Here is a 26,007-nt window from a genome sequence, read left to right as displayed (position 1 = left end):
AATTTATTCACTTTGGATGATACTTTTTCTTTTTTAAGTTGTGTGTGAATTCTTCTGGGGTTATTTTTTTAATCATAATGTAAATTTAAATGGAATCATATTTTAAATTTATCAGGATGATTCATACTGGGAAACACTTTGCAAACCTAAAAATACAATGTAAATGGGGATTTTTATTGTTTTTGTCTTTATTTAAATGCATCTTGAGGAAACAATAAATCCAGCAATGTGACAGTGCAGATAATTGCGCTTAAGTTATCTGAGATTCAGAAAGTATCTTTATTTTATAGATGAAGAAATTGAGGCACCAAAAAAAAGCCCTTAATTTCTATTCCTCTTTCATCTTCTCTGAGGTTTTGCTTTTGTTTTCTATTTTTATTTATTTAAGATTTTTGTTTCTCTTTGAAAAATGATGCCATGTAGGATTGGGTGTGTGGGGTTCCATGAACTCCAATTTGTTTGTTTTAAAGAGTCCCATATATTTAAGTCCAACTATGTTTTGAACACTTATGAGGTATGTTATATTTGTTGCTTAATTGGACATAGTAAAAAAGAAATCTTAGTTTTTTCCCTCAAGGAGAGTAGGGCACAAAAGACATCACAGAATCAAATTACATTAGAGATTATCTAGTTGACCCTGGATTTATAGATGAAGAAGGCAAAATCTTTGGAAACAGGTAGCTGTCATGGTGCCTTATGGATAGTAAATACTTAATAAAATGTTTATGAGATTAGTAAACTGAGGCTCCACTCACATTAGCTGATTGGTAAATCCCAGACTAGATTCAGAGTATTTAATTCCCAAATCCTGTGTTTTTTGCCCTTATTTCATGAATCTATCCCGAATCTGAGAGCTGTAGATATATTTTATGAGCATTCAAAGTTAGCCATCTGTAAATGTGTATTTTGTGCCCACCATTGTGTTAAACTCTTCCCTAAGTATTACCGTCCCTGTAACATAATGAGCCTCTGTCAGAGAGAATAAAAGCTGTTGGCTCCATTTCTAGCTTATTGGTTAATAACTGTGTTTCTTGGAATTTATAACTTGATCTCCTTCCTCCTCTGTAAGGGAAGAGTAATAAATAATTTAACCCTTATTGGGTTCCTAAAAAATCAGAAACAGCCCATCAAGCTTCAGAAAAGCTGTTGCCAGATAGAGAGGGATGTGCAAAAACATATACTATATATACATAATTACATTGCAGTCCACATAAGATGTGGTAATTGTGGTTGGGGGAGGGGAGGGGAGGGTGATATGGTTTTTAAAGAGTTGGAAGTTGAAGATAACCCCAGTAGGACTTTGATGAACGCTATACCAGAGAGCCTCCAACTAGCATCTATAGTATGACCATATGTGTTCTGGTCTCTGTTTTTTATTAGTCCTAAGGATATTTACATGAAAAAAGCCTTATTTAAATGATCTCATTCTTATCCACTGGTTATTTCCCATTTGAAGTCACAGTCCTTTATTTTTGACATCACAGCAAAGGTTAGGATGTCTCCTGGGGAAAAAAAGCCGAAAAGAAATCATGAATAGATGAATGAATAGAATTGTTGCTAAATGGATTGTTTTTCAGAGTGTTCCTTTGGGCATTAAATAAGTCTGAGAAGCCCTAGTTGGCTTCCTGGATGAAATACCCATAAAATAATTTCCCATGATAAATATATATTTTGTCTAGAATTGCATTTTAAAGTTAAGTAGTTTGAAAAGGCATCTAAAACCATATTGGCTGACTTGAGACTGCCCAGGACAATTGAGATACAGTGCACTCACCTTCAGACTACCATGTTAGGAAAATCCATTTGGTTGACATTGTTACTCATAGTATTTCAGCTCTATGCAATTTCCAAAATTGATTTTATTGTTCATTTTATAAAATTGTACCCTCTGCTTGCCAGCTTCTAGATGCTTTTAGAGTCAGCCTCCACTCTGTTTAAAAAAAAAGAAAGGAAGAAAAAGCCAATATCTCTTGCTCTGGAAAAGTAAATAAAAAAGATGCGTTTTATACTGTGCCTAAAAACCCATCTTCTTTCTCTCTTGGACCTATATGAACAAAGGGGTCCAAAGAAAATTGTCCTCCTAGATCACTGACCTTTGGATTTTGCATCAGAGGACTTGGATCTTACCACTTGTATGACCTTGAGAAAAATCCTTTCATTCTTCCAGACCTCATCTTCCTCACCTGCCAAAGGGGTAGAAGTGGAGAGTTGCTAAAGTTTGGCTTGAATAAGAGGTTCTTAATCTGGGATCTATAAACTTGTTTGGATTTTCTAATATTTTGATAGCTATTTAAATATGATTGCTTCTTATATAATTCTTTATCTCTTATAATGTTGTGAGGAGTGGTTTCACCTGCTAAAGAGGATATATGCCTTAAAAAAAGGTCGAGAACCCCTGTCCTGGAAGATCTCTGAGGTCTCTTAAATCCTGTGATGCTCATGATTCTAGCATAGCAATAGTCTTCCTGGATCTGGAGTTAATCTTCCCCCAACGCCCCCAGGTTGTAAAAATGGCCCTGGATGAATGTTAGAGAAAACAGTTTGAAAGACATGTGACCACTTCCAGCCAGGCAGAGTTGGACTGTTCAGGTTAGTACTGTAAAATGTCCTCTAACTGGAACAGGATACTTATAATTATAAAGTGAGTTCTCATTTATAATTGTAAGGCACTTTTTTGGGGTCAGGATTAAAGAAGATCATTGCCTTTAGTTTTGCGGTATCAAGCTAAAACCAGAAACTTTTTTTTTTTACTTTAATACAGAACTTGTTCTGAGACACATATTTTATCTTCAGAGTCCAGCTATTCTTTATTGGGTTTTTTTATTATTAAATTTTATTTTATTTTCAATTTCAAATTCTTTCTCTCCCTCTTCTTCTTCCTCACCCACTGAGAAGGCAAGAAAAACAAAGCCCATTGTAAATATATAAGCACACAGAACAAATTTCCACATTAGTTATGTCCAAAAAAAAAAGAAGAAGAAAATATTCTTCATTTGGTACTTTGAATCTATCCATTCTCTACCTGAAGGTGGATAATATGTTTCATCATGAGTCCTTTGGAATTGTGATGGGTCATTGTGTATCTGAGTTCCAAAGTCTTTCAGAGTTGCTTTTGTATAAAGTATTTCCCTGTTTTGGCTCATTTCATTTTGTATAAGTTCATATCAATCTTCTCAAGCTTTTCTGAAACCATCTTCTTCATTTTCTTACAAGCATTATATCACATTCATATACTCATCATTTGTTCATCCATTCTCTCAATAATTGGCATTCCCTTAGTTTTCAGTTCTGTATGACTTCAAAAAGAACTCCTATAGATTTTTTTTTTTACATTTGGATTCTTTTCTTCTTTCTTTGATATCTTTGTGGCATAGGCCTAGATGTTATCACAGGGTCAAAGAATATGCAGAATTTAATAACTTTTTGAACATAGTTTCAAATCACTTTCCATAATAGTTGGACCAGTTCACAGCTTCACCAGCAATGCATTAGTATGCTTGTTAAACTACAATCCTTCTGACACTTGTCATTTCCCTTTGTCATCAACTTAGTCAATCTGATGGAAGTGTATTGTTACCTAAGAGTTGTTTTAATTTGCATTTTTCTAATTGTTAAGTTAGAGTATTCATATGACTATTGATAGTTTTCTCTGAAAACTGCCCTTTCCTATCCTTTTAGGGGAATGGCATTTATTCTTTTAAATTTGACTCAATTCTCTATATCTTAAATGAGACCTTTTTCAGAGAAACTCACTTCAAAGATTTTTTTCCCAGTTTCCTGGTTTTCTAATTTTAACTGCATTGATTTTAGTTGTTTCTTTTTAATTTTGCATAATTAAAATTGACCGGTTTACCTCTTACAAACCCTTCTATCCTATTTGATTTAAACTCTTTCCCTATCCACAGATCTGGCAGGTAATTTCTCCCATACTCCTCTAATTTGCTTATGATGTCACTCTTTACAGCTAAATCTTGTTCCCATCTGCAACTTACTTTCAATGGTGATATGAAATGCTGTTCTATACCTGGTTTCTGCTAGACTTTTTTATTTTTCCCCAAAATTTTTTTTCAGTACTAAGTTCTTATCTCAACAAGTAGAATCTTTGGATTTATCAAAAATTAGTTTACTATGCTTGCTGTGCATCTGTCTTTTGTATATCTAATCTATTGCACTGATCGACCTCTCTGTTTTTTACCCAATACCATATTATTTGCACAGTTAGGGCTTTGTAGTAGAGTTAGAAATAAAGGACTACTCAGCCTCTTTTTTTTTTTTCCTATTTTAAAAATAATAATTCCCTTGATAAACTTGACCTTTTGTTTTGCCATATAAATTTTTTTAAAAATTTTTTTCTATCTCTTTAAAATCTCCTTTTGATAGTTTGATTAGTGTGGCACTGAATCAGTACTTTAATTTAGGTAGTATTGTCATTTTTATCCTATTTGGCTTGGTTTAGCCATGAGTCATTAATAGCTCTCTGATAATTTAGATCTGCCTTTATTTGTGTAAAGAGTGTTTTGTAATTGTATTCATATAGTTCCAAGTGTATATTGGCAGGTAGCCTCTTAAATATTTTATACCATCTTTAGTTATTTTAAATGGAATTTTTCTCCCTTTTCCTGCTTTATCTTTTTGGCAACATACAGAAATGCTGATGATTTATGTAGGTTTATTTTACATACAGCAACTCTGACTGAGCAATTCATTATTTTTTTTAGTCTGTTCTATTAGGGTTTTCTAAGTACACCTTCTTATTATCTGTAAAAAATGATAGTTTTAGAACCAAGAGGAAACTCTTTGCCTATTTGTTTTCATTTTTTTCTTTTTTATTAGTATAGCTAACATTTCTAGTAAAATGTTGAATGTTAATGATGATAATAGACATCCTTTATTCATTCTTGATCTACCTAGAAAGGTTTCTAGTTTATCCTTATTACAAAAAATGCTTCTTCTTGGGTTTAGATAAATACTGATTATCGTTTTGAGGAAGGTTCTGTTTTTTCCTTTGTTTCCTCTGTTTTTAACAGGCATAGATGTTGTATTTTGTTGAAATATTTTTCACATCAATTAAAAAAATCATATACCTTTTATTTTAGAGTGATAAAGAAGACTCACTACAGATTTCACAGGATTTTAATACTCAGAAAGGTCCTCAATGACCATCTAGTCCAACCCATCCCTGAAAAGAAATGCTCACTATGCTGTTCCCAAGAGGTACAGAAGGGCCACCAGACACATTTTGAAGCAGTCTCTTAACAGTTGAGCATCTCCAGTTGGTTGGAACCTGACATTGAACTTAAATTTATGTCTTTAAAATGTCAATCCTTTGCTCCTGGTTCTTCCTCTTGGGAACAAAGGTGAACACTCTCCCGTATCTATCAATCAACAGATATTTATTAAAAGCGTCCATGGTGCCTGGTCCTGTGCTAGGTGCTTGGGCTGCAAGTACAGTGAATGAAATAGATCCTCTTCACCAAAAGTGTATATTCTAATGGGGGAGACTGAAAAAGTGTACCTAAATATTTACCTTAGCCATGTTTTACAGTCTGCCCTTCTCTGGTGATGTATTATAAAATAATGAGTTATTGGGAGATCTAAGTTCAAATCAAAGTGTGTAAGTATAAAGAGAATAACTATAAATAAATAACATGGTAGTTTGGGGAGGCATTAGCAGTTGTGGGCTTCAGTAAAGGCTTCATGTAGATGGTGATGGTTGGGCTGTTTCTTGATGGAGAGGAGAAGCACCTCGTGAAGTGAAAGATAGGAAGAAGTTCTTGCCAAGTTTAGGGAAGAATTGGGACAAAGGCCCAGAGATGGGAAATGGAGAGAGAGTTTGTTGGGCTGGAACAAAGCTCACAAGAGTACTGGGGGCTGAGACGTGGTGTCTGCCCTCATAAAGCCCGTAGCATTGAAGGGCTAAACCATGTAAGGTTTACATGTTTTGCAGTCTACCCTTCTCTGGGGATGTATTATAGAGCAATGAATTATTGGGAGATATGAGTCCAAATCAAAGTGTATAAGTATAAAGAGAATGAGGATGGCTTACAATTACATAGAACTTGGCAATTTATAGAAATTTAGTGAAGCTTTCTTATATCGTTCTTTTGTGAAAGCCCATGGATGGATAGAGCACTGAACTTGGAGTCAGGAAGAACTGAGTTTAGACTTGCCCTTAGACCATCACCTTGGGTAAAGTCATGGAACCACCACCTTGATGGGGTCCCCTCCAGCTCTATACCTTGAACTTATGACAAGATGGCACAGGGAGAAAAGTCTGAGCCAGGATTTTTTCCTAGACTTTTTCACACTTAGCCTGGTTCTTCTTGCACCTAGCCCATAGGACCTTTCCTAATCAGATTTGCACACTCAGAAGAACACAGGCTACCCACAATATTTCTTGGAGCAAGTTGGAGTATATAGGTAATTACTCATCCTAAATGGATCCTGGAATGTGATTGACTTAGAAAAAGTGAACCTAAATATTGGCAGGATTGATGGGAGGATTAAATGAAGTACAGTTCTTTGCAAACCTTTTAAAAAGCATTATATAAATGCTGTTTTTCCTTATTATTAACATCATTATTATCATCCACTTCATCATTCAACTGAGAATTATGAGGACAAATCCCTATTTGATAATTTTGTAATTGGGAGGTACTTTTCTCTTTGTTTGGGGAGATGGTTTGGTTTTTTAATGATTCAAAACTTATTACCTTGCTGTGTGACCCTGGGCAAGTCACTTTATCCCAAGTGCCTTAGCAAAAAACAAAAAACAACAACAAAAAAAACTTAGTATCTTGGAAGAGGAAAATTATGCTGAAATCTCTGAAGAGGAGATGATGTACATGTGTGCTCAGCAACTGAGGAAATATGTAGCAAATTGGATGCCCTGGACAACCTGCTAGAAGAGCTAGATCACTCCTTGAGAGAGGTCCCAGAGAGTGCAATAGTGTTCTCCCATTTTCCAACTAAATAGGGAAACTTGCCCACAGTCACACAGCTAGGTTCAAATTCTGCCCCAGAAAAGAAAGTATCTTTGTTACCACGTGCAAGACACTTTAACCCCATGTCTCATTTTCTCTCAGCTGTAAAATGAAATATTGGTATTTCTAGATCTGGGACCTCCAAGGCTGTCTCATCTAGCTCTCTTATTTCCCAGATGAGGAAGCTGAGACCCAGAGAGACTTGCCCTCCATCTCACATGAAGTGCCATAAGCTCCAGAGATGGAATCATAACTCCAGTTCTCTAACTTTAAGTATGATGCTCTTTCCACCATTCCACAAGAGAAGTGCTTTATTAATCTTTAAAAGTTAAAGACATCTGAGTCCTCAGTTACTGCACAATGGTTGTAGAGCTAGACCTGGAATGAGGAGGGACTGTGTTCAAATGCAGCTTCAGACACTTCGTAGCTGCGTGACTGGGCAAGTCACTTACATCTCTACCTGCCTCAGTTTCCTCATCTGCAAACTAGGCTGATAATAGCACCTATCTCCTGAGATCCTTAAGAGATTAAAATGAGATAATGTTTGTAAAGCACTTTGCAAATCTTGCACAAACACAAGCTGTTACTTTTCACTATTCCTAGCTTACTATTTGGGAATCTAATTTATATGCATGGGAATGGAATGGAATGGGATAATTTGGCCAAGAAGTGTGTGTTCCCTTTCTCATTGCTGGGGTCTTTGGAGACTAGCCTTTGATGCTTTCAGTATCCCTGAAAAGAACCACCACTGCCAAGTGAATCAGTCCTTGGGTAGATAAAAGCACTGTCCTTACAGGTAGCTCATCACTGGCAGCCAGGCTAGGCTTGACCAGCTGGGCCGCTTGACTAGCTTCTCACTCTTCCCCCATGGAGTTGATTCCTGCCACCTTTCTAATTCACCAGATCATAGGGTCCTTTGGCTAGAAGGGGACCTTTGAGAACTTTGAGTCCAAAGCTTCTTAAAATGTGGGTTGTAATCCCTATCATGTCATAAAACTGTATTTGAGGGTCACAAAATCGTGATTTAGCACCAATAAATGTTTGTTTTGTATGCCTGTTTTATGTATTCATATACTCAGGATCACATAAACATTTCTTGGGCAAAAAGGAGTCAACTGGAAGAAGTTTAAGGAACTCTTCATTTTATAGATGAGAATCCTAAAGCCAGGACTGCCCAAGGGCTTCTGACCTGAATTCTCCCTTGTTCCTGAACTCATCATCTTTGTCTCTTCCTTTCTTCTCCTGTGTCAGTCAGTCTTGGGTCTTCTTGTAACCATAGCAGTCTTTATTTATGTCCTGTTGGTTGCTTGGTGACTTCACATTGGTATGTGATGAAAATGTGATCCAAGCCTCGGGGCCTTGAGTGGGCTCCAAGGCCCTGAGAGCTGCAAAGTAACTTTTCTGGGGTGACCCAGTTAGTAAATGGCCAGGTCAGGCTTAGAACCCAAATGACCCGACTGCAAATATAGCCCCTTTTCTTCTGTAGCATGCAAGATGCTTCGGGCCACTGCCCAAACCAGCCTCTTGTCCTAAGGCATATGACTATTTTCTAGGAGTTCTCTAGATATAGATGGGGAGAGGGGATTGCACCTCTATTTTCATTCACTTTTGCTTTCCTTTGTAATCCTTGGCATTTTATTTCATAAATTTAAAACCATTGTTCTGAGAAAGAACCTACAGCTTCTTCCAAAGTCACATAAGAGAGGGCATTGGAGACTTACTTTGCCCTAAGCAGCCAGCTTTCATCGACAGAGGCAGCTTTCTCTTCCCAAGGTTCCCTATGCTATCCTTAATATCAATAATTGGACAAAGTTCCTACTATTTCTATTCACTGCTAAGTAGCCAGGATGATACGGGCTGACTTTGTGGCCCAAACTGTCTCTGAGAAAGTTGATTAAAATGTGGGAAATGTGTCCTGCAGCAGAGACTGTCCAGTCCATGCATGGGAGGCCGGCATGGCTGACCCCACTCCCACTGTCATTGCAGAAGGCTTGGTTAGAAAGCTTTCAGAGCCCCAGGACTGGCAGTGGTGGATCTGAAGCCAAGGCTTCCTCATTTGGGGCAGGTTGGCGCTGAGTCCCACATGCACGTGAAGCCTTCTACAGGGACATTCAAAGCCCTTTTGTGGAATGGCCTTTTCTGCCTCGCTCTTAATATGATATTTAAATAAAGGAATAACTGGCTCACTGTTTTCCTGACAAAACCGAACGGCTGACAGTGGTCACCAGAGATTTCAGAGACGTGTGCCAAACTAATCAGCATTTGCCTACCTCAAAGAGGAAAAACTCACCCAGAATGTCGCCTTCCACAAAAGCAAAAGGCCTGATGATAGACTGGCGCCTGAGCTGGAGGTCTACGTGCAAGTTTTATTGACTCATTATTCTCTGGGCAGCCAACAGCCTAGCTTTCCCTCAGAACTGGCTTATGTAGTGTGCCCCCCATCACAAATCTCAGACTGCTTCGTCTGCTTTAAATTGAGGATTGAAACCATGTATCCTCTAGTGGACTCCAGTTCCGGCTCGGAAAGGCTTCATCACAGGGTTGACATGAAAAGACAAACAAAAATCTGACTTGCCGCGTTATCCATCCAATAGGAAACCACCCAGGGGTAGAGAAATAGATATTCATCATCTTCACAGCAACTCAGCCAGGCCCACGAGTTCAGGCGTGCTATATTTCAAGGAGGATTTTAAAAACCTTTCCTTGGTGAAGGCAAGAGTTCCTCTGACGGCCCATTTCACCAGCAGACCGGCTTGTTGAGGAGAGAACAAAGGGAATTCTCCCTGTCTGATTTGGAGGAGCGGCCGCTCCACTTTGGGGCTTCCCCAGTGGGCTTCACACCAGCGTCGGAATTAGAATACTTTTTTCCCCCCAAACAGTTAAAGTAAAACTCCTTCTTCAAATTGCTTACATTCACCTTTATCTACAGCAAAGTTCTGCCTGTTAAGATGGCCTTTTGCCCTAGTTTAGCATGAGCAGAATAATAGCCTTGGCTAAGAAAAAGATCAGAAGGATGATTGTGGGATTATTCAGTAGGTTTGTCACCAGAGAATTTAGCTCCATTGCAAAGGGCATCTGGAAATTTTTTTTTTATTATGGCACATTTGCCTTAGTGAATGTGTACCTGTGTATATGTTATAATATCTGCAGTCCCAAACTTCAAAACTGATTTTGGAGAGAGCTCTGTGCCATAACTGCCCAAAACAGTCTTCTTCAGGAGACAAGAGGACTCTCTATCTAAGTAAACTTCCCTAAAATTCTTCCTCCTCATCCCTTGCACTGATTACCATGCTAGGAAATGATTAAGAAATGATTCTTATTAAATCATTCTTAGTGAACTTCACTTTTTTCAAGGAAGACTTTCTTGATCTGATCCCTGAAGCTGTTGGAGCTCACTCCCCTCCCAACATCATGTATTTAGTCAGTCAGTAAACATCTCCCAGGGTATTCCTGCTGTGTGCTGAGCATTGTCCTGAGAGCTGGGAGTGCAGAAAAAGGTAAAAAAGCACTACTGTGCTCAATCACAGTAGTAAAAATAGCTAACATTTGTGTAATGCTTAAAGATTTACAAAGGGCTTTACTGCTACCATGCTCCCAGGATTACTCTTATTATCCCAGCACTATTATTAGCCTCCCCATCTTGCAGATGAGAAAACTCGGGCTGAGAGCAGGTAAGATGTCCAGAGTCACACAGCTAAAAAGAGTCTAAAAACACATTTGAGCTCAGACCTTCCAGTCTCTATACTTGCTTTATCACCACTGTGCCATCTATGACTTATACATTATAGCTTATTCTTTCCTCCATCCCCCTTGAGGATAGGGGATGTTTTTTGTGGTTGTCAAGGGATCTTTGACCTTTATAGTCTCACTACATTGGAAATGTTAGATACTTAAAGAATGCTTATCAAAAAGAAAGAAAGAACTAATCCTAATTGGATTGGATTATGAACCTGTAAAGAAATTTTCAGAGGATTTGTAACTTGGTTTGAGTTTTAGCATGTAGGAGAGGGAATATATTAAAATACACTGCATCTGGTCAAATTCTGATCCTTCAGTTCCTCCAAATATAAGTTTTCCTTTCTATAAATAGGCATAGTTCTGTGGGGTTTTTTCCTCCCATTAAATTTTTTTGGGGGGAAACCTTTCCTCTTTCAGAATGTAACAAGCCAGAGTAGATCAGAATGGCACACCCTTGATCAATAACTTATTATAAAAGTATAAAGAGCATGAGGAACCACTTCCATACAAGGTGCATTTCTGATGCTTCAGTCAGATGAAGACCAGTGGTCCAGCAGATGGTCCCCTGGCCTTGGCTTCTCCTAAGCCAGCCGTCGGCAGCCTCTCACTCCAAAAATTAGGGCAGGTAGTATCTTTTTAGTCTTTGTGTCTCCAGTGCCAACACATGCTAGGCGCCTAAAAGTGTATTCAGTTGAACAATAGGAGAACTCACTAAAAAGCTTGTTGAATTCAATGATCTCAGAGGAAGGGGTCTCCAGGCAGTTGCTGTTAACTCTTGTCCAGAGAAGTGACTTCCCTTCCTGCAGAGAGCCCCGTCAAGCCTGATGCAATGCAGAGTCTTCTTCTATCTCTGGGTGTCCTCTCTTTTATTCTCCCAGAGAATGGGCGTGGGATAATGCAAGGGCTTCTGGGAAGAACCACTTCAGCCAATGAGCTTGCTCCTTCTATCAAGTCAACCTGAGTTCTCACCTTGTAATTGTCCAACCTGAATTCTCACCTTGTCACTATCCAGACAACCTGAGTTCTCACCTAGTAATCCTAACAAACGAGAGGAGACTAATAGCTGACATCAGCATTTGAACCTGGGTCTTCTGCCTCTGAGCCCAGAGCCCTTCCCACCACACGAAAGTGCCCCTTTTGCCAGGGATGAGCCTTCTTTAGAGAGTAGAGATGTCTTTTTCATCCCTGTGTTTCTCCTGGGTAGGATTCAACAAGGGACTACAGCAGACATTTATCGTACATCTACTAGTACTTCCCTGAAGCCCTGGCATGGGTTGTTGGAGATGAGAAGGGAAGAACCCTTCATGGAGTTTCTCTTCTGCTAGGACGTGGGCAGGTGAGGCTCCACACGTCCCCAAAGCATATGAGGATGAGTCACGTTACAGCTGGCCTCAGGGATCTATTTATTTAGCTGTGGATCATTTGGGGCCTCCTTCCAGCTACTCTTCTGACTGATAGAATGTCCATCACAGGTTTGACAGGAGAGGGAAAAGATTAAATTCAGAGCAAGTAGGCATTTTGTGCTGCATCTCCAGCTCTGCTTAAAATAATAATAATAATAAAAAGGCTGGGTGACCAGGCTGAGGGAAGGGGGAGTGGGGGGAGTTTAAAAACTGATAGCCAAGATGAGGCTCTGGGGATAAACCAAGTGAATTTCATTGATCCAGGCCATCTTTGTTCGTTGTCAGTTACTGTGGATTATCAGGGTCAAGTATGTCTAAAACATTTTCATTCCTGGGGAAATGCTTGATAAATGCCACATGAAATTATTATCATTCTAATGCGCAGAAATAATATTACTGTGACATATCAGAGGTGATGCACCAGGAAGCAGTAGGTGCTACAGTCCAAAGATGCAGCAGAGAACTAACATGTTTGACCTTTGTGCCATGGAGCTCTCTCTGGTGCTTGGGTGATTTATTTTATTATATTTATTATATTGGGTTTTTTATTTTTCTCTTTTTATTTTATTATTATTTTTTTTTTAACAGAACGAGGATGGACTGTTGGAGTTCTTCCAAAATGTGATGAAAGAAACTAGAGCAGAACCCAAAAAAGTGATTGGTTGGATTCTTACCACTTTCCTGGGTTATTTAAAGCAACGGAACCTTGCTGTCAGTGAGAGGTAAGAGTGCCTTTGGAATTTTTTCCCCTTTACTTCCAGAAGGAGCTGATTTTAGAGGGACCACATTTTTTCCTTCCTTCCTTCCTTCCTTCCTTCCTTCCTTCCTTCCTTCCTTCCTTCCTTCCTTCCTTCCTTCCTTCCTTCCTCCCTCCCTCCCTCCCTCCCTCCCTCCCTCCCTTCCTCCCTCCCTCCCTCTCTCCCTCCTTCCCTCCCTCCTTCCCTCCCTCCCTCCCTCCCTCCCTCCCTTCCTTCCTTCCTTCCATTTTGCTTTTTAAATGCACATTGATTTATGAATCATGTTGGGAGAAAAAAATCAGAGCAAAAGGGAAAAACCAAGAGGGGGGGGAAAAACAGACAAAGAAGTGAACAAAGCATGTGTTGATTTACATTCAGTCTCCTTAGTTCTTTTTTTGGATACAGATGGCATTTTGTGTCCAAAGTCTATTGGGATTGCTTTGGATCACTGAACCACTGAGAAGAACCAAGTCTTTCATAGATGATCATCACATATTTTTGCTGTTATTGTGTACAATGTATTCCTGATTCTGCTTGTTTTGTTCATCATCAGTCCATGTAAATCTTTCCAGGCCTTTCTGTAATCAGCTTGTTCATCATTTTTTTGTTGTTGTTATTGTTCATCATTTTTTAATAGAATAATTATATTCCATTATCTTCATATACCACAACTTGTTCAGCCATTCCCCAATTGATGGGCACCTACCAATTTTCCAGTTCTTTGCTACCACAAAAATAACTGCTATAAACATTTTGGCGCATGTGGGTGGGTCCTTTCCCCTTCTTATAATTTCCTTGGGAAACAGACCCAGTAGTGGCACTGCTGCATCAAAGGGTATGCACAATTTTAAAGCCCTTTGAGCATAGTTCCAAACTGCTTTCCAGAATGGTTGGATCAGTTCACAATTCCACCAACAATGTAATAGTGTCCCAGTTTTCCCACATCCCCTCTAACATTGTCTTTTCCTATTATCTTAGCCAATCTGAGAGGTGTAAGATGCCACATCCTTTTGAGCCGTCCTCCTTCAGTAAAAATACTGAGAAATTCTCTTTTTGAAGGCCAGAATCCAAAAGCCTTATTAGCCAACCTGAGAATGTATAGTAGTACAAGTTTGTGTTTACCTTTTTACATGTTTACATCTTTTCTCCTGACCTAGTTTATAACAAGTCCTGGTGGGAAGAGTGCTAGCTTTGGAATAAAAGCTGAGTGTGAATCCTGTGTCTGTCACTAATTATCTCTGTGACTTTGGGAGAGTCTTAACATCTCTGGGACTGAGTTTCCTTATCTGTAAATGGGGAGGATGTTTGACTAGATGGCCTCTAAGATTTCTTCCATTTCTGAATCAATCAATGATCCTGTGATTCTTTTTTTTTTTCTTTTTTTTTCTTTTTTTATAATATTATCCCTTGTATTCATTTTTCCAAATTACCCCCCCTCCCTCTATTCCCTCCCCCCGATGACAGGCAATCCCATACATTTTACATGTGTTACAATATAGTCTAGATACAATACATGTGTGTGAATATCATTTTCTTGTTGCACAATAAGCATTAGATTCCGAAGGTACATGCAACCTGGGCAGACAGATATTAGTGCTAACAATTTACATTCACTTCCCAGTGTTTCTTCTCTGGGTATAGTTATTTCTATCCATCATTGATCAACTGGAAGTGAGTTGGCTCTTCTTTATGTTGAAGATTTCCACTTCCATCAGAATACATCCTCATACAGTATTGTTGTTGAAGTGTACAGTGATCTTCTGGTTCTGCTCATTTCACTCAGCATCAGTTGATTTAAGTCTCTCCAGGCCTCTCTGTATTCCTCCTGCTGGTCATTTCTTACCGAGCAATAATATTCCATAACCTTCATATACCACAATTTACCCAACCATTCTCCAACTGATGGACATCCATTCATCTTCCAGTTTCTAGCTACAACAAAAAGAGCTGCCACAAACATTTTGGCACATACAGGTCCCTTTCTGCTCTTTAGTATTTCTTTGGGATATAATCCCAGTAGTAGCACTGCTGGGTCAAAGGGTATGCACAGTTTGATAACTTTTTGGGCATAGTTCCAAATTGCTCTCCAGAATAGCTGGATTCTTTCACAACTCCACCAACAATGTATCAGTGTCCCAGTTTTCCCACATTCCCTCCAACATTCATCATTATTTGTTCCTGTCATCTTAGCCAATCTGACAGGTGTGTAGTGGTATCTCAGAGTTGTCTTAATTTGCATTTCTCTGATCAATAGTGATTTGGAACACTTTCATATGAGTGGAAATAGTTTCAATTTCTTCATCTGAGAATTGTCTGTTCATATCCTTTGACCATTTATCAATTGGAGAATGGTTCGGTTTCTTATAAATTAGGGTCAGTTCTCTATATATTTTGGAAATGAGACCTTTGTCAGAACCTTTGCTTTTAAAAATATTTTCCCAATTTGTTACTTCCCTTCTAATCTTGTTTGCATTAGTTTTGTTTATGCAGAAACTTTTTAGTTTGATGTAATCAAAATCTTCTATTTTGTGATCAATAATGATCTCTAGTTCTCCTCTGGTCATAAATTCCTTCCTCCTCCACAGGTCTGAGAGGTAGATTATCCTCTGTTCCTCTAATCTATTTATTATTTCATTCTTTATGCCTAAATCATGGACCCATTTTGATCTTATCTTGGTATATGGTGTTAAGTGTGGATCCATATCTAATTTCTGCCATACTAATTTCCAGTTTTCCCAACAGTTTTTTCCGAATAATGAATTTTTATCCCTAATGTTGGTATCTTTGGGTTTGTCAAAGATTAGATTGCTATAGATGTACCCTTTTTTGTCCTTTGTATCTAATCTGTTCCAATGATCTACCGGTCTATTTCTTAGCCAATACCAAATGGTTTTGGTGACTGCTGCTATATAATATAGCTTTAGATCAGGTACACTTAGACCACCTTCCTCTGAGTTTTTTTTCATTAGTTCCCTTGCAATTCTCGACCTTTTATTCTTCCATATGAACTTTGTTGTTATTTTTTCTAGGTCATTGAAATAGTTTCTTGGGAGTCTGATTGGTATAGCACTAAATAAATAGATTAGTTTAGGGAGTATTGTCATCTTTATTATATTCGCTCAGCCTATCCAAGAGCACTGAATGTCTTTCCAATTATTTAAATCTGACTTTATTTTTGTGGCAAGTGTTTTGTAATTTTTCTCATATAATTCCTGAATATTCTTTGGTAGATGGATTCCCAAATACTTTATACTCTCAACATTTGTTTGGAATGGAATTTCTCTTTGTATCTCTTGCTGTTGCATTTTGTTAGTGATATATAAGAATGCTGAGGATTTATGTGGATTTATTTTGTATCCTGCCACTTTGCTGAAATTTTGAATTATTTCTAATAGCTTTTTAGCAGAGTCTTTGGGGTTCTCTAAGTATACCATCATGTCATCTGCAAAGAGTGATAGTTTGATTTCCTCATTTCCTACTCTAATTCCTTGAATCTCTTTCTCGGCTCTTATTGCCGAGGCTAGCGTTTCTAGTACTATATTGAATAGTAATGGTGATAGTGGGCAACCTTGTTTCACTCCTGATCTTACTGGGAAAGGTTGCAGTTTATTTCTATTGCATATTATGCTTACTGATGGTCTTAAATATATACTCCTGATTATTCTAAGGAATAATCCATTTATTCCTATACTCTCAAGAGTTTTTAGTAGGAATGGATGTTGGATTTTGTCAAATGCTTTTTCTGCATCTATTGAGATGATCATATGGTTCTTATTAATTTGATTATTAATATGGTCAATTATATAATAGTTTTCCTAATATTAAACCAGCCCTGCATTCCTGGTATAAATCCTACTTGATCATAGTGTATTATCCTGGAGATGATTTTCTGAAGTCTTTTTGCTAATATCTTATTTAAGATTTTAGCATCAATATTCATTAAGGAAATTGATCTATAATTTTCTTTCTCAGTTTTCGATCGACCTGGTTTAGGTATCAGTACCATGTCTGTGTCATAAAAGGAGTTTGGTAGGACTCCTTCATCCCCTATTTTTTCAAATAATTTATATAACATTGGGGCTAATTGTTCTTTAAATGTTTGGTAGAATTCACATGTGAATCCATCTGGTCCTGGGGATTTTTTCCTGGGGAGTTGATTAATAGCTTGTTCTATTTCTTTTTCTGAAATGGGACTATTTAAGCAATTTATCTCCTCCTCTGTTAATCTAGGGAGCCTATATGTTTGGAGGAAGTCATCCATTTACACTTAAGTTATCAAATTTATTGGCATAAAGTTGGGCAAAGTAACTCCTTATTATTTCTCTAATTTCCTCTTCATTGGTGGAAAGATCCCCCTTTTCATTTGTAAGACTAACAATTTGATTTTCCTCTTTCTTTTTTCTGATCAAATTTACCAAAGGTTTATCTATTTTATTGGCTTTTTCATAAAACCAACTCTTGGTTTTATTTATTAATTCAATAGTTTTTTTACTTTCAATATTATTGATTTCTCCTTTTAATTTTTGTATGTCAAGTTTAATTTTTGGTTGGGGGCTTATAATTTGGTCTCTTTCTAGCCTTTTAAGTTGTAAGCCCAATTCGTTAATCTTCTCTTTCTCTATTTTCTTCAAATAAGCCTCTAAAGATATAAAATTTCCCCTTATTACTGCTTTAGCTGCATCCCACAGATTTTGGTATGATGTCTCATCATTGTCATTATCTTGGGTGAAATTATTAATTGTTTCTATAATTTGCTGTTTCACCCAGTCATTCTTTAAGACGAGATTGTTCATTTTCCAATTACTTTTTGGTCTATTTACCCCTAACTTTTTACTGAATGTAGCTTTTATTGCATTGTGATCTGAGAAGAAGGCATTTATTATTTCTGCCTTCCTACATTTCATTTTGAGATGATCCTGTGATTCTTGAGACAATCATTGAATCAACTAGTGTTTATTTAGTGGCTTTTGTGTGCTGGGGATCGGTGTTAAGTGTTGGAGATGCAAGTACAAAAAATTAAATCATTCCTCCTTACAGTGAAATTATACTCATTCAGATGTGTTTATTTAAATAATATCAATTCTTAAAAACACAACAAAAGACAGCAATGAAATAACTGTCCATGGTACAAAATCCAGCCTTTCTTGGACAGATCTAAAATCTGATCTGTCTGATTTCATTTCATCAAAGTAGGTCCTGAGTCATTATGATGTCAGTAGGAGCACATGTGCATGACCATTGATGTCACAAAATGAAACTATATCAAAATGATTGCTTATCCCAAATCATTTGCATGCTGCTGTAGCTAAGCCACAGCTGGATAGTTGTATCTTAATTCCTTTTAAAGAAACAACTTGGAAGAGTGAACAAAGTTCCAGACTTGGAATCTGGCAGAACCTAGGTGGGAATTCCACTTCTCATACTTCCTACCAGGTGACCATGGTCAAATCACTTAGTCTTTTTCCACTTTACTTTCTTTGGGCTGTCAAATTTGGATTATAACACCCTAGTTCTCTAATACTACAGAGTTGTTCAGGGTAAATTGAGATCATGCATATAAAATACTTCCCAAACTTTAAAATGCAATACAAATATCTGTTAATACTTTAATTTCTCAATAGCCCTTCAGCAGGATTGCCCATTACATGGTACATAGTTCATTTTCTCTTAATGGAATATGCATACCAGCAAAGCTTATTACAAAACTAATTTTTACTTAGTGAATTCCATTTTTCTATTACCAAATTGGAAAAGTGTTCAACTGTTTAAAAAAAAAAAATCTTTGGATTTGATCATCCATTCAATGGATATTTTTGTTGTTTTTGCTAGGCATTTCATGAGGCACCAGTGATAAAAACACAAGATAAAAATAGTCCCTTCCCTCAAGCAAATTGCATCTATTAATGTGCTAAAATTATAGTTGAGAATGTATCAAGTTATTAATATTTAATACCACATGTGTAATGTTACGATTTAAGATATGTTAATATTATATATGTAAAATGAAAAACAATAACTTTCTTAATAAGTATTAGCAAAAGTGCACAAAATGTTGTCATTAGGTAAAAGTATTAAAAATGAAAATATAGTATAACAGTATGCCTTATCTTTAATAACATTCCCCTGATAGAAGTAGCAATCTCTAAAGCTCCATAAGCAGCTTAACTAAGGTTTTATCAGCTTCAAGTTAGTAAGTTTTTATCAATTTGTCTATTGTATATAGATTTCACTATGCTTTGTATAAAAATGATGACATAGAGTTTGCAACTTAGGAAGATGAGACTAACATAAATGATATCATGTACAATACAGGAGAATATGTGATTAAGTAAATATATTCTACCTACAAACAAATACAGTATAAGTTAATGGAAAAGAGAGATCATTGAGGGATGAATTAGGTCATAAGCAGGAAAGGCTTCATGAAGGAGCTGCTTCAGCTAAATCTTTTTTTTTTTTTTTTTCTTCTTTTTTTCTGAGGCTGGGGTCACACAGCTAGGAAGTGTTAAGTGTCTGAGACCAGATTCAAACTCAGGTCCTCCTGAATTCAGGGCTAGTGCTCTATCCACTGCGCCACCTAGCTGCCTCTCAGCTAAATCTTAAAGCAGGGGTTCTCAAACCACCGCCCGCGGGCCAGATGCGACCCACCAGGTTATGGCAAATAGGTTGAGGGGCAGAGACAGAGTGAGAGTTTTTGTTTTTACTATAGTCCGGCCCTCCCACAGTCTAAGGGACAGGGCTCCTTTTTAAAAAAGTTTGAGGACCACTGTCTTAAAGCATTGTTCAGATTTGCATATGTAGGAAAAGGCACAATGGATTTGCAGAGCGGTTTAATATAGTTATGGAGTTGAGAATGAACCTAATAGGTGTTGAGTACATGTTTGATTTAAATGGAGAGGAACAAGAAGGGAATAAGATGGAATGAGTTGGCATTGGCTCAGATTATGAAGGGTCTAAAAAGTTAGAGAGCATTTAGATTTGCTACAATAGACATGTGAGGAAAAGCTATTAATTTTATGTTGTGAGGTTCAGTTTATGTTGTGAGGCTAGTTAGGGTTCATATAAGATCATCAGAATTCTAGAGAAAATAGCTGTCGTAAATCACCTTATCCAAACTTTTCATTTTATATGTGAGGAAACAAGCCTAAGGAAGATGTTCAGTGTCTCACAGTTAGGGATGGAGCCAAGATTTTAACTAATCATCTCATCAGAGTACCTAAGAATGAATTGCCCAAACCCAAGTCTACAGCCAATTTTGGCTTTAAAACAAAACAAAACAAAATCTTTCCTTGATTGTACCAATCAACTGGACAAAAAAAAAAAAAAAAAAAAAAAAAAATCAAAGAATGACCCTTTTTAAAAAAGCCAGTTTAGTTAAAGAAGACAAAAGCTGATTACTCCCTCTCAAATGAGGTGAGCACAAATTAATTTTAGGAATAAATATCAATTGGCTAATGAACAACTTAGGTCAGAAGGCTTTAAAGGCTTCTCTTTAGGCTAAATTCTAAAGTTTAATAGGTGAACAGCTGGCAGGAATCAGACTAAAAGAGATATTGAGCACAAGGACATACTGAAAAGTCTGACTAGCAAAATCTGATAAATAATTATACATTGCTAAGGATATTTCATAGAATTTGCTTGAAGAATTATCTAGTGAGAATAGCTGAAGTACAGTTTAATGTTAGACATCTTAAAATATATTTTGTAAAAACATGTTACCTTTATTAAAAATAAATTATGAAACTACTTTTTTAATGTCTAATCTGGTTTCTTAAAAAATGGACTCTGTAAATCCATAGATACCCTTTGCTGAAGGGAAAACTTCAGGCTACTATCTAGTGATGAAACAAGTATAGCAAGCTTAGAGTTTCCTGATCCAGTCAATATTGCAGAAATATGTAATAAGAAAATAACAAGATATTAGGAAATCATTAAAAGAATGATTCGTTTTCAAGGAAGATTGACAGGAACCAGAATGACAGCTGAGTGAGTTGCTGTGATTAACCAATCAAAACACCAATAAGAACATCAGAATAAAAGAAATGAATGATAAAAAAAAAGAAAAGAATCGTTTAAAAAAAAGGAGAAAAGGAAATAAGTCCTAACAATGAAAACTTCACTGAAGAGCTAAAAGAGACTGATGCAAAAAGAGTCATAATACAATGAAAGATTATTATGGGGCAAACGAAAGTGAGAGGAAATCTAGAAATAAAACCTAGAGACAGAGCTAGAGAAAATAGATACTACATGAATCTTTGGAATGGTTATAAAAGTAGAGTAATAAGACAAAAAATCTTGACATTTATAAATATGTATATAAGAGCATTGAAAGAAGGGGAAAAAAAAAACATGAAACTTCGTAACTTAGAATATCTTGTGCTGAGTTAAGCACCAAATGCTTAGAAGAATAAACTGGCCCAGGTAGAGATTTTAAAAAGCAGAAATTGCAGATCAAATAACTGTATTAATTTAGAAATAATACCAGTGGAAGATATAAATCAAAGCAAGTATGTAAGAGTACTGAAGATTGTGAAACAAACTGAGAATTACTGGTATCTCCAGGAAAATATGAATTTACAAAGAATTTGAAAAAACATAGTCTTAGAAATCATAAGCCAAAATTGCCTGTAAATACCAAAAACAAGAGGGCAAAATCCATGTAATTCAAGGAATTCCATCAAAAGTCCTCTAACTTAATAAATTTAACTCATCCCAAAGAATTATTAAAATCCAGAATTTTACTATCAAAGAAAAAAAAATCTTAAAAGCAATCAGGAGAAAGTGCAAGATTATACAACAAGCATAACATATAAAAGAAGACATTGGCACGTGATATAGCAAAACTGCAAAAAAGGAACTAACCAACATTTTTTTTAAAGAAATATAATCTTCCCCTTCCCTCAGAAAAAGCCAGAACTAGGAAGGTTTTTGATTGATAAATCAACCATAGAGCAGAATCTTTAACAAAGTAAACAAAACTTTTCAATATCAATTTATATATTGTAAGAAGAAAAAGTCAGTTTATTCTTTAAGTGCCATTTTATAAAAAGATTATTGAATGAAGGCTAAGAATTGAGATAGAATCTTCACAAAGGAGAAAAGACAAAGAAATAAGTTATCTAAATAAGGAAAGTGAAAGTTAAAAGGAGAATTTCTTTTTTAATATTTGGATTTCACAGGATATCTGGGCTCATCAGGAATGCTTAAGCGATCGTATCACTAGACAATAGAGTGTTTTTGACATAGATATAAGGAAGAGTATGTCTGTGTCTGTGTCTGTGTTCTCACCCACAGAGAAAGACTAAGCTTAAATCCATACAAGCAAATTAAGCTGCATTGGATCTCATGCTAGTTTTTAAGGTAATTTAACTGGATAAAACTTGAGTAAAAACAAAATTCATTTATTATAACTTTGACTGTAAACACTTGAAATCTATCTTCAAAAAGGGAGAGATGTCTAAAATGAATTAGAAAATCCAACAATATGATTTCTACATAAAATACACCTGAAACACAGCCCCATATAAATTTGAAATATAGGGGTAGAATAAAATTTATTATGCTTTAGCTAAATTAAAAAAAAAAACAGAATTTTTTCATCATAATTTTATATAAATAAGTAGTTTTAAAAATAGCTTTGAGACATATAGGAAAACCATGTCATGGGTAAAGTTATCACAGACAATGAAGTTGTATCAATACACACACACACACATATATATATGTAATAAGTAGCTCAATAACTAAGAATTAAAAAGAAAGGGGAGCTAAAATTCAAGATAACCAAGGTAATGAGGCATAGTTGCAGACTTTTATGATCCTTCTCTGAACTCTGACATATATAACAGGATCAAGAAAGAAATTTCAGGCTCAAAAGCATGAAAAACTGAATTTGATATAACTTTAGAGAATGTATTGAATGAGGATGTTACTATTATTTTTCAAGCTAATCAGATTTTTCAAAATTCATTATGCTTGAGGCTTTAAAAAATTCAAATGCAAAAATACTCAAGTTTTATACATCTCTTAAATGCCATAACATAAAAGTTATGCTAATAACTCAAACTAAATAAGTAAACTACATAACTAAAAAAATTAATAATATATGGAAAGTGAACAATGACATAGACTAAAAGAAATAATATAAAATGACATCCAAAATCACAAATGGATCAAAAGCTAAGTCAGGAAAAACAAGCAAACAAAAATATATGTTTAAAGAATGATAATAGTAATACAACAGGCCAAAATTTACAAGATGCCACTAAAGAAGGCTTTATTTAAAAAATTGATGAAATTACCAAATAACCAAATCAATAATTAGGAATAATTTAAATGTCCTAAACTTAGAATAAAAATTTAATCAGATTGTAAATGAACTTCAACAGGGGAAAAATTTTCAAGATCATATAGATTTACATGAAAATTTTTAACATATTTAAATAAAATAATTCTTTTGCTACATAAACTTTTCAAAAACAAAAAGAACATCTCCTACCAAACTTTTTCTTTGAGATGACAATAGTCCTGATTTCTAAAACCAGGAATGATAAAGTAATAATGAGTATTGAGTCTAAAATTCTAAGTGAAATGCTGGCAAAGAAACTATAGTAGTATATTCAACAATAAAATATTCAACTATGGCCAAGTTGGAGTTATACCGGAAATGTAGGGATAGTTCAATAAGAGGAAAATAATTCAATTAATGGCCAAAACCACAAAGAATCCATATGATTTGTATTCATAGATGGAAAAAAGCCTTTAAGAAAATAGTGCAAAATTGTTACAAAATTTAAAAGCACTTTAAAAAGACTTGTCCTTAATATGATCAAAAGGATTTTTCGTAATTAAGACTATGACCTAGCATTATTTTTATTAAAATTTGTTGTTTATAACATCTTCACCTTCAAATGTATCCCTTTCTATTCTGTTGCTTAGCCAACATAAACTATAAAAGAAAGCAAAGGGGAACAAAAAAGTCCAGCCACATTAATCAGCATATCAACTAAGTCTGTCCATTTCTATTGTTCTATACCCCTTTTCAAAGAAGGAAGGTAGGTATATTTTTTGTACTACTATTTGGGTCCCCAATTCCACAATGCTCAGTTTCATTTTTTTTGTTTTATCCATATCTGATGTTGTCATCATGTTTGTTAGTTTCTTGATTCAGTCTACATCACTTTATATCAATTCCTTTAAGTCTTCCTAGCCTTCTCTATAATTTTCATGATCACCCTTTTTTCTGGTTCTGTAATGCATTACATTAATGTGCTACAGTTTATTCAATGTAGCCCCAAAGCATTTCTTTTGTTTCCACTGTTTTAATACTGTAAAAAGTGCTGCTGTAAACATTTTAGTGTAGGAAGGACTGTTCTGACTTTGGGGAATATGCTCAGCAGTGGGACCTTTGGGTCAGAAAATAATTCCAAATTGTTTTTCAGAAGGTTGGATCAGTTCATAGCTCCCCTAACAGTATAATGCAGTATTTTTATTTTCAAAGCCCCACCAAGTTACCTATTCCTAATTTTCATTTACTAAAACAATTTTTGCCAATTTTATAGGCTTGAGATTAAACTTCAGAATTGTTTTAAAATATAAAATAGGTTATCTTATATAAATCTTAAAACACCATATAAATGCTTATTGTTAGCATTATCATTAATATTATTTCTCTTCTGTGTAATTTGGAACAATCTTTCATGGTAGTAATTTGCATTTTTTTTTCTTTTCAAAATTTGTAATTCAAGAACTATTTGTTCATTTCCTTTTACCTCTTATTCACTAGAGAATAGATCTTGGTCTTAGACATTTTAATTTCCTATACATCATGAATACCAGGCCTCTTAACAGGTATTTTTCCACAGTTTCAGTTTACTTCCCTCCCCCCCCCCCTCCCATTTCAGTTTACCTTTTTAGTCTAGTTTCATTACTTTTGTTTGGGTAAAGATTTTCAATTTCACACAATCAAATTTTTCTTTTTCGGCTGTGATTTGTTAAGAATTCAGTTCTAGATATACTTGCAATATATATATCTGATCTGATTCTCTCCTAATTTTTTATAGAATAATATTGAAGATTTAGATGACACATTCTTTTTATGTTATTGTGGCTTATAATATTAGGTGTTGATCTAAACCTAATTTTTTCCAAATTGCTTTTCAGTTTTTTCCTTAATTCTTATTAAAAAATATAAAGAATTTATGTTCTTGGATTTGTCAGACGCTAAGTTATTTAATTCCGTTTTTTATTCTTATCTTAACTGGTCCAGTGGTCTGCTTTTCATATATTATTGCTTTATGGTATAATTTGAGTTCTTGGAAGTGCTATATTTTCTCTCACTCTCCCTTCACTCCTACTTCTTTTTAAAGTTATTTCTCTTGAAATTCTAAGCCTCTCGTTCCTCCAAATGAATATTATCTTGTCTACTTTTATAAAGTATTTCCATAGTAGTTTGATTTAGAAAGCCCTAAATTTGTGAATTCAGTAGTATTGTCATTTTTTTTGTAATATTAGTAAGATCTATCCATGATCACTCATTGTCTATCTATTCACATAATTATGTCCATTTAATTTTTTTTTAATTTTTGAAGAGTACTTGTACAAGATGTGATTGTGCCTTAATAGATTGCTTGTCATATTTATGTTAGTATGTGTGTGTATTTTTACAAAGTTGTTCTGAATGATTTACCTTTATAATTTCCTCTTAGATTTTATTTTCAGGATATTAACATTAGTTATAACAAGAAACACTGGACATTTTTCTATTAAAATCAAGAGTGAAATAAGGATGCATACTATCATTATTATTTGACTTATAACTTGAAATTCTAGAGATAAGAAATATATATATATATATATATATATATATATATATATATATATATATATATATATATATATATATATATGTTAAATGAATAAATATCAAGAAAGAGGAATAAAGTTGTCTATTTGTGGATAATGTGATATGTTAACCTAAATCATAAGATCATAGTTATAGATCTACAATAGGCACTAGAGACCATCAAGAACCCATCTTTTTACAGTGGAGAAAATTGAGGAAGAGAGGCAAAGTGATGATCATACATCTAAGAAACATTTCAGGTGAAATATTTGAGCCTGACTCCAATTCTAGGGATCTATCTA

At 35.5% G+C, this 26,007-nt stretch overlaps 1 protein-coding gene across 1 annotated transcript in view; it reads left to right on the top strand.

Moving 5' to 3' along the window:
* GATB (glutamyl-tRNA amidotransferase subunit B) overlaps nt 1-26,007 on the top strand; it is a 102,857-nt gene that overhangs the window by 54,980 nt on the left and 21,870 nt on the right. The window contains exon 10 of the mRNA XM_074274296.1: nt 12,713-12,846. Coding sequence (XP_074130397.1) covers nt 12,713-12,846 — 134 coding nt within the window. The remainder of the gene's footprint in view (nt 1-12,712; nt 12,847-26,007) is intronic.

Source organism: Sminthopsis crassicaudata, chromosome 6 (genome assembly GCF_048593235.1).
Source record: "Sminthopsis crassicaudata isolate SCR6 chromosome 6, ASM4859323v1, whole genome shotgun sequence".
In the NCBI taxonomy this organism is placed as follows: Eukaryota; Metazoa; Chordata; class Mammalia; order Dasyuromorphia; family Dasyuridae; genus Sminthopsis; species Sminthopsis crassicaudata.
This window is presented reverse-complemented; position numbering and strand designations above follow the sequence as displayed.